This window comes from Brassica napus, chromosome C7, assembly GCF_020379485.1.
Source record: "Brassica napus cultivar Da-Ae chromosome C7, Da-Ae, whole genome shotgun sequence".
Taxonomy (NCBI): domain Eukaryota; kingdom Viridiplantae; phylum Streptophyta; class Magnoliopsida; order Brassicales; family Brassicaceae; genus Brassica; species Brassica napus.
Genome location: NC_063450.1, coordinates 46862819 through 46873295, shown reverse-complemented (window position 1 = coordinate 46873295; position 10477 = coordinate 46862819). Strand labels below are relative to the sequence as shown.

At 31.7% G+C, this 10477-nt stretch overlaps 1 protein-coding gene across 1 annotated transcript; it reads left to right on the top strand.

The window, feature by feature from the left end:
* Positions 1-2227: 2227 nt before the first annotated feature.
* LOC106409407 (metalloendoproteinase 1-MMP) lies at positions 2228-3558 on the top strand. The gene has a single exon (XM_013850052.3). It carries the CDS (start codon positions 2272-2274, stop codon positions 3367-3369), a length of 1098 nt encoding a protein of 365 aa, XP_013705506.1. The 5' UTR covers positions 2228-2271; the 3' UTR covers positions 3370-3558.
* Positions 3559-10477: the final 6919 nt, after the last annotated feature.

Sequence of the window (10477 nt, the reverse complement as noted above, 5' to 3'; positions counted from 1 at the left end):
TTTTTTTCTTCTTAAAGTGGGTTAATCGGTAATTATGATCAGTTAATTCCAGTTTTTCACTCGATTCATTTGCTGTAATCCATTAAACCTTTTCAGATTATGGATGAATTAATATAAATATTACTTTTTTAAAAATTACATATTTACTTGTAAGTAGTTGGTGATATGCTTTAAAACAAGGTCGAAAAGGTATGTTTGTGGATAACGAACGTTCAATACGATAGGAATCAGGACTGATCTACAGAAAATGACAAGGAAACTGAAGATATAATCGCTAAAAAATGTTTTTCCATTTGGTTCAACCTCCTCAGAGTCGTGCTTATGGTGTAAAGAAAAAGTCATTTGCCTTAGGTCCGTAATGCATATATAGTTTCCAGGGCTCCTAATATCAGTAAATAATGTCTTTGAAGGTAGGTGTCATTTTTGCTTGGAGTAAATACTTTCCAAATTAATTATATTATGTTATCTAAAGTGGTTCAGTTTTCCTTACAGTAAATAATTTTCAGATTAATTCTAATATGGTATTACAGTTTTAATGATTTTAATATATATTTTTAGAGGTTTGATTTTTGTTTTTGCTACAAATTTTTTTTCAGATTTAGAAATATATTTGTTTTTAAAAATTGATATATGTAAAAATAACATTTATGTAAGAGCATGAATTTTGTTTTATTTTTATTTTTATTTAAATTTATTACTATTAATTAAAACAATAAATGTATGTTTTGATTTGTCTTAGGCCTCCTAACATGCTCGCACTGTACTGAATCTCCCTATCTTGTTTAGGAGGAGAGCTCTTATGTTGGTGGTCTCATCTCACACGTAACCCCCTTACCGATCCCTAGGGGTTTCTTCTGCAGACGAACTTTCCTTATAACCAAGAATCTAACATAGTAAACCTTAAAAGGGTCTTATTTTCATTCTTGGATAATAGATAACAAGAACAACAAAAAAGAAAGAAAGATCCGATATTATTGAAATTGAAATATACCTAATTAATAATTATGGTCAACAAACTCATTAGACCTCAGCTATACTCCAACGAAGACATTCACATCATCTATGTTACTCATCGTTTAATTTGCCCAATTTATTCCCAAATATCAATCCATTAATTGCATATGTGGTTTTATTGCCGATTAATACTCTGTGCAGACATATAAATACATTTATTTGAAATATATATTTTGGGATGTACTCCTTGAAAACAGCATGAACAGTACGAAAACTCTCATGTAGCTCTAGTTAACGCCTACGATAGTCTTTCTATATACATATTTAAGAAATTTACACAACAAAACATATAATTATATTCTACATCTAGCTCCTCAGTTTTCTTCATCCAATTTTCGAGAAGTTTTAAAGATGACTTCGATGCATTTATATAAATGTTTTTTTTTTGTTAAGAGTGGTCAACTTAAAAATAGTGTTACGACAGATGCGAGAAGATAACTCGGAAACAAACTAAAAACAAAGAAGAGTAAACGATCTAGAAAATATAACGTGGTTTACTAAATTTCTTATGACTATAAAAATAAAGATTTTATTAATTGGAGACTGAATATATATACTTTTCGATTATATTATACTAAGGTTAAAAGAAAATGAGATATAAACAAGAAATCCAAGATGTCTATCGCTAATGTACTCATGAGTCTAAACTTAAATAAGAATGACAAAACTAAAAACCGCAACCCTTATAGAAGAACTTTATACCTTTAGCGAGATTCCAAGTTAACTACTTATAATGAATTATGCCAAATTCAATGCAAATTAACACGTAGATGCCTTTTGGAAAATACAATTTTAAAAAGTCAAATTAGAGAAATCAGAGAATAAGCTTTAGAGTTAGTAGTAGGGAGTTATATAAATTTCTTTTAAAAAATAGTTATATAAATATCGCCAGATAAGTCGTTTAAGATACAAGAATGATATGTAAATACAATATGGTTGTCATAGATAAAAGCATGCATGCCCATCTAATTAAACTTAATCTGTGGCAGGATTTAATTGGGTTATTAGTTTGTTCTATTAGGATTTGTGCCAAAAAAAAATGTTGTTCTATTAGGACAAGGATCTTCACATTGTATTCCTAGACCGGACATGATTCAGTTGACCCAACCGAAGCAACTTCCAAGTCATAGTCCAACTTCCAGATTCCTTTTGGGTTTAAAGGTAATCCTCACGTTAGAATCTATATAACTATTTCCTCTTTTTCTATCCTACCTCCACGGTTATTTAAAATCAGAACTTTCAGAATCTTTTTTTGCCATGACTCTGAATTTAACCCATAGAAACATAGCTCTCTGTTTTGTCTTAATCATCTCCGTTATCTTATTCTGTTTCCCTCGCCGGCTCTCCGCCAGAAACCTCCCAAATGAATATACAACAAAAGCAACTCAAACAATAAAAGTCAGCAACTCCACGCGGCATGATTTCTCACGTCTTGTAGACGTCCAACTAGGCAGCCACGTCAGCGGCGTATCCGAGCTCAAAAGATACCTCCACCGTTTCGGTTACGTCAAAGACAACGGTAGTGATAGCTCTAAGAGCTTCTCCGACGTGTTCGATGGCCGCCTCGAATCAGCAATCTCTCTGTACCAAAAGAATCTCGGTTTACCGATAACCGGGAGACTCGACACGAGTACCGTCACCCTCATGTCGTCACCGCGATGTGGCGTTAGCGATACACACATGATCAACAACGGCATGCACGTGACGGCGCGTTACACGTACTTCGGCGGTAAGCCGAAGTGGAGCCGCGACACGCTAACCTACGCCTTCTCGGAAACACACAAACTCGATTACCCGATATCCGACGACGTCAAAACAGTTTTCCGACGAGCGTTCGGCCGGTGGGCGAGCGTGATTCCGGTGAGTTTCAAGGAGGTCGATGATTACACGACGGCGAATTTAAAGATCGGGTTTTTCGCCGGGGATCACGGTGACGGGCAGCCGTTTGACGGAGTCCTCGGGACTTTAGCACACGCTTTTGCGCCGAAGAACGGACGGGTCCACTTCGACGCGGCGGAGACGTGGGTCGTCAACGACGACTTCGGATCAAAGGTTGCAGTTGACTTGGAGTCGGTGGCGACTCACGAGATTGGTCACTTGCTGGGGTTAGGACACAGCTCGCGTGAGTCAGCGGTTATGTACCCGACTCTCCGGCCAAGGACCAAGAAGGTTGACCTTACGGTTGATGACGTGGCAGGTGTACTCAGGCTATATGGGCCGAATCCGAAGTTGCGGTTGGATTCACTGGCGGAGCTGAAAGATTCTCTTGGAAACTGCGGCGTATCAGAGAGATTCTTGTCGGGGAATGTTACCGGTTATTATGCTCTGCTGGTTGTTTTGATTCTGTTCCTATAGGTTTATAGAAAGAAAAAAATAATGACTAGTGAGGAAAGTGATATTTTGGTTATTTTCCATTGCCATTGTGGCGGCTTTCTCTAATGGACTATTATTCTTTGATTTATTAAATACTTTTTGTTATAAATTAAGCATTGAAATGATCATCCACTTCTTTACCAAACTCAAGCACTATGATCATCCACTCCTTTACCAACTCAAGCACTATGATCATCTACTCATCAAACACTATGATCACCCACTCATTTACCAAATTAAGCACTATCTTTGTTATTTTATGTATTGTTGTTCACTATAAATACCATCACTCATCTCACTCTTTTGTACACCATAAACAATAACAAGAGTTTATAATCAAAGAACCATTACATATTCTTCTTCTTCCTTATAATAAACTCTCTCCCTTATACTAGTGTTATTTGCTTCCTACGGGTATCAAATTCTACTCTTATTTAAATTTCTCGATACTATAAATTATAAGTTATTTCTTAACACGTTATCAGCACGATCACTCTGCGATTCGGTAAAATTTATTTGTATCATTTATACCCTGTTATAATGGTCGGTATACCGCCTCTACTATTATTTATATCATGTTATAATGGCCGGAATACCGCCTATATTATTTACTAGTAATTTAATTTATTTATTGGTCGGCCGAGCCGCCTTATATCCTGTTTATTATTTATTGGTCGGTCGAGCCGCCTTATATCCTGTTTATTATTTATTGGTCGGCTGAGCCGCCTTATATTCTGTTTATTATTAATTGGTCTGCCGAGCCGCCGTATAATTTATTTATTATTCTGCATTGATCGGCTGAGCCGTCGCATGATTTGTTGTCATATAACATAAATATTTCATTGTCATAATTTTTCACTTTTATGAAATTTTATAGATTTGATTGACAGTTTAATAGGATATTTCCAGACTAATTTTTGGTGCACTCGATTTAACCCCAACGGTCACAAAGAAATTTTTTCAAAAATTTCCCCTTTCTCCAACGGTCATGAACAGTAATTTTCATCTATAAATACAACTCATTTTCACTCCATTTCATCATCCAAAACATTTCATCTTCTCTCAAAAATTTCAAATCGCTCTCCTCCGATTTTTCATTTCAAGAAAGATGATTCGCGCACTTTTGTTTTTATGTGTCATTTTTATTTGTGTTTCTATTTATGGTTTATTCGTTGGAGAATTTACTCCGAGTGAATTTAAGATGAATATCGGTTTAATTTTATTTACATCGCTTCTCCTTGTAATTTCTTGTATGATTAATGTAAACGGTTTTTAAATTATGAAGTTCATAATAAATGATTCATTTTAAAATTGCGAAATTCTAAAAAAAAAAAAATATATATATATATATAGTCATTTTAGACGATATATATATATATATATATATATATATATATATATATATCAACGCTTGTCTATATGTAAGAATAATAGTTATTTTATGAATTAAATTTTGCTTATTATACTTTAATATGCTTCATGATTTAATGGTATTAAGGAAACATACTTTATGATTCATGGTCTAACATCATAAAAGAAATTATTTGTAATCGGTTAGTTTTGTTGTCGATTAGTCTTTGGTCTAATATCATAAAAGAATTTGGATTATATGTTGATATTTACTAATGTAATGGCCATGTTTATATGAGCAAAAATTTAAAGTTTTCAGGATTGTGTATTCTCTCGGAAAGATATGTACAAGTTATCAGCCAATTCAGAAACGTGAACAGCTGAAACTTTCATCGCCGATATACTTCTGTTTATAAGATAAGTATTTTTATGCTTTATACACAAGTTTAACAAACTTGATTAGATAAATCAATTTGCATGAAGTTGGCAGTGATATGAATTTGTTCATTAAATTGATTGATAGGTTAAACTTTGTTAAAAAGCATGAGAGTAATAATATAGTTTATATAATAATTACTATGAAAATTTTATTTATTTTCTGATATAATAAGACACCTTTGTTAATACATATTTATATATATTTGAAATATTTTGATTTTATTACCATTTATATTGAGGATTTTAAGTTTAAAGCTTGACTCTAAAAGATCCATAAGTTTTGGAAGATAATATATATAAAAAAGGTATTATCACCTGAAGTGATTACCTAAAGCTCATTTTGTATTTTGCATTTAAAGATTACAAGACCTGAAGTCGGTAAATAAAGCCAACTATGTTGGATGTTAAGTTTAAAAGTAAAATTTCTTCAAGAAATTGTTTTATGATGCATATATATTGAAAAAATATCTATTGATAAATCACGTCTAGTTGATTATGATTCATTCTCCTGAAGAGAATATGACATTTAAAAACTCATAAATTGTGGTTTTAGACGTGAGCATAAATGAGGTCAAGGTCCAAAGAGTTTCTTTATAGAACTCATACTCTCACTTAAAGTTGAGAAAATAAACATGGTAATAAAGAAAAGAAATTATGAATTCATCTGAAGATGAAAGAAAATTTATTGTGTGTACAATACAAGGTAGTAAAACTTATAGAATGCTTAAAAAGAGGATATATATGATGCTCCAGAAGTATACATAGTATTACTGCACATAAAAATTTAATTTAAAGTTCTTAAGAATGCAATTTAAAGTTCTTAAGGTATTGTATTTTTATAAGTATCAAAAGTTAAAAGGATCTACGAAAAATACATAACCCATGTAGGATATGTTGTTGATTAAGAAAATGAGATACATTCGAGATTGATAAACCTGTAGTATTATACTCTCGAGGGGAAGAGTTAAAGAATCTCACTTTTTATGATAAGTCAAACATCCAGAAGATTATGTTTACACTAAAACTAAGATTAATGAATTTTTCTCAAAGTAAATCCGTAAGATTTTGAGACACTTATGTTGAGACAATAAGCAAACGAAATGATATATACATTTCAATCAGAAATAATTCTCAAAGCAGTATAAGTATTTTAGAGAAAATATCTACAGCCTCTTATATATTGTACTACACAAAGATTAGTATAATGAAGATAAATGTATAGTAAACTAGAAGTTTACATTTGGCATGAATCAGTTAGACCATTTTGGTTCATTAATAATGCGAATATATACTTAAAGGTCATATGCATAGTCATATAAGAACCAGAAGATTCTTCCGAATGATTTGACATATGTTGCTTACCCATAAGATAAAAGGGTAATATGGTTTTCACCAGCCAAAATAAGATATTGGCATAAATAACGAAGATGTTAGTGGACTGATCACCCACTATGCATTTTTATAATATTGGTGAATTCACTTCTTAAAGTCTTTAACGACTATAGCACATTCACTGAGATAAGTGCTAAACATTTTGAGCAACATTGGATCGCATCAAGCCAATAAATTTTCACTAGTTCTCCCCATCATTGGTATAGAATCAGAAACCATTCATTTTCATCTAAGAATGTTGGATGTTGCTCCGCCACAGAGCTTCAAATGAAGATGTGTTTTTAAATGAGGTTGGAAATATATGTTGGATATAAATCTCTATTGACACTTAAGAATCCAGAGCCATCCCCGAAAACTATAAGTAAGGCTATACATGAATTCTAAAAGTGAGTTAGTACTTCCAACATAAGGGGGAGAAAATAAACAGCTGGAAAAGAAAATAAGTTGAAATGAATTATCATTGATCCTCGGGCTAAACACAATGTGAAATAGAAGTCCAAAAGATAATTCATTTCAAAACTTACTAAATCAGTTGTCAGACACGACCCATATAAATATAGTGATCAAGTCACATATATCAGCTGTAAATGCTCCAATAAGAATAAATGTTCTACAAGAACAATATCAAACTGCTAGTCACGCCTGCATCGTGGTAAACAGATTGGTTCCCAAGATAAATCCTCGTAAATGAAAAGGAGCATATATTGATAATGGTCAAAACGAGGCAATATAGTTTTGTATGATCTCCCGAAGAGAAATTAAACATGACTGACGAAAATTCAGGTACCTGAGACAAATGAAGAGATCTCAATAAGTTATGTCATGTATGAAACAAAATGGAACCGATAAGAAAATTGACGTCGATGATATTATACATGCAAAGTAGCAGTTGATATAATAAATGAGAAAGAGGATCATGAAAGAAAGTCTATTGAAAAGTGTACACAAAGAAATGATTGGCCAAATCAGAAAGATGCAATAGACAAAGATATAAACTTCTTGTGAAATAGAGAAGTATTTGGACCAGTAGTCCATACACTAAAAGGTGTAAAACAAGTGAGATGTAAATGAACCGTTGCACACAAAGAATGATCAATATGAAATTAATTGTGAAGAGACATAATTTCATGTGGTAGATGCAACTAGTTTTAAATTCCTTATAGTCTGGTAATAAAGGAAGAACTTGAATGAAACAATCCACTTGAAAAATGTTAATCCCTGAAAGTATAATCCATGAAGGATTGATGATATCAAAATCATGTTCCCGGGAACTCTGCATATTCGATCGAATTGAAACAAACTATTTTATGGGATATATGAAATATTATAAGGTTAACAAATGTATCTATTTGTATTTATCAAGAGATTATAAATCAATAGAATCATGATTTGAATATAATCAAAACTCCTGAAGAGTTATAGAAAAATTATATTTTGGAAGAAAACTCTTGACAATACTATATTGTTTTATGTATTCTAAACTGGAGATCTAAAACTAAGATGTTATCATAAAGATCCTTAAAGTATTTTATTTAAGACGCTCGTATATGTTTGGTCCTGAAATACCATACGTAAGAGTGTTATTTAAGAAAATTATTAATCTTTTTCATTACTGAAAGATGTAATTTCATATGAAAAGAAAGAAAATCATAATAGTAACTTCTATAGTTACAAATGAATAATTCGTATGTACGAGACGAATTTCTATACGATTATATGTAAGAAATTTGGTTTGAAATCCAAATAGACCAATAAACTATTGTCTAAGTCAAAAGAGAATTATGGACAAGAAGTCTAAAGGACCTAGATATCATAATAGAAATGAATAGAGTTTATTCTCTTAAGCTTAATTCTCTGAAGAGAGTTGATTGGAATGCATATCCTGAAGATATTGTTTCCAGGGAAAGAAATATGATAGTAAGTGTGGTTGTACTCTTTTTCCTTATCATGGTTTTTTTATATCTCATTGGGTTTTTCCATGACAAGGTTTTAACGAGGCAACAAAGAACATACAAAAGATAGACAACCAAAGAGAATGTTACAATTTTAGAGATGAAAATCTATCATTGTTCTAAAGGTTCTATGACTACTCATTCGAGGGGGAGCTTACGTAGTTGTACTCTTTTTACTTTTACTACGGTTTTTCGTATTGGGTTTTCCATGACTAGGTTTTTAACGAGGCACTACGTAATACAAGATGGATGATCAAGGGGGAGTGTTATAAATTAAGCATTGAAATGATCATTCACTTCTTTACCAAACTCAAGCACTATGATCATCCACTCCTTTACCAACTCAAGCACTATGATCATCTACTCATCAAACACTATGATCACCCACTCATTTACCAAATTAAGCACTATCTTTGTTATTTTATGTATTGTTGTTCACTATAAATACCATCACTCATCTCACTCTTTTGTACACCATAAACAATAACAAGAGTTTATAATCAAAGAACCATTACATATTCTTCTTCTTCCTTATAATAAACTCTCTCCCTTATACTAGTGTTATTTGCTTCCTACGGGTATCAAATTCTACTCTTATTTAAATTTCTCGATACTATAAATTATAAGTTATTTAACACTTTTGAGTTTGTGTACTTCATTATCGCATAAATTGAAAGATGAAGATTGTTTAAAAAATAAAAAATATTGAAAGATGAAGATGTTGTGGTCCACTTCTAATCACACACCGCTTCATCGGTGAAGGTTGATCATGACTTTATATATTTTTGTTCCAAGTAAATATTAGTAACTAGGTGATAACCCGCGCCCTGCGCGGAGTAAATAGATTTCAAAATATTATCACTTTTAATTTGTAGACATAATAAAAGTTAAAGTTATAGCAAGAAATACTATATGTTATAAAGTAAGGGTTAGACGAAATTTAGTATGTCAATCTAAATTAAGCTGCGGAATTTTTGTTTAAAAATTGTATATTTGTTTGCATAAAATAAATTATAAATATAAAATAAAACAAAACATAAGCAATAGACAAATAAAATATAAACGAAACAATGTCTTGAATGGTTTCAAATCGGAAATAGAGTTAAAGCCATCCATTTGATTGCTTGAGAGAATGTTTTGATATGAGCAAAGTCGAGAAGAAAGGTGTGGTGAGTTTTCTGAATTATAGAAGCCGTATATTTATACTAAAAAGGAATCGCCATGTGGTCATATGGATTCAAAATAATGGCTGTAACTAAATCGAATATTACACATAACTTGCGTTCCAATCTTAGTCGAGAATTAATTTAATATTGTAAATAGTTAATGCAAACTTCCTTTTATCAATCGCAATTGAACAAATTCAAGAAAGTTCACGATTATTAATTGATTACAATAATTTGAACCTTAATCTACGTTCCTTATATACAAAAGTCAAGTCCTCGCAAATCACGTATTATTACCATCAATTTACCAAATTTGTAATTTAAAAATATATCAAAGTTATTAGAAGTTTCCTTTTTCCCAATCATCAATCAATTTCGTCCTTGCAAATCACGTTTGAATCATGGGCAATTTGCTCCGCCTTTATTTGCATTATGCAAGCTGGCGTTAAAATCTTAATTACGATAGATCACCTAAGGTAAGTTTTTATAATTGTATGCCAGAAAATTGTATTGTACCTTAGTTTCTACAATCGCAAGGCGGGGATCATCTAACAATTTAATGAAACGGGGCAAGTATATACCATATGCATGGTTCTTCTGTTTCACTATTTTAAGAAAACAAAGTTTTCCTCTTGATATATTTTTAAGAGAACAAATATTTTTTCGCATTTTTAAGAAAATCAATCACTTGAGTACGTATTGATCATCAAATACTTTTTATGATTTTTCAGAAAACAAACTTTGATTGATAATCGCACATTAACTTTTTCGCATCTATATTCATTTTGAATA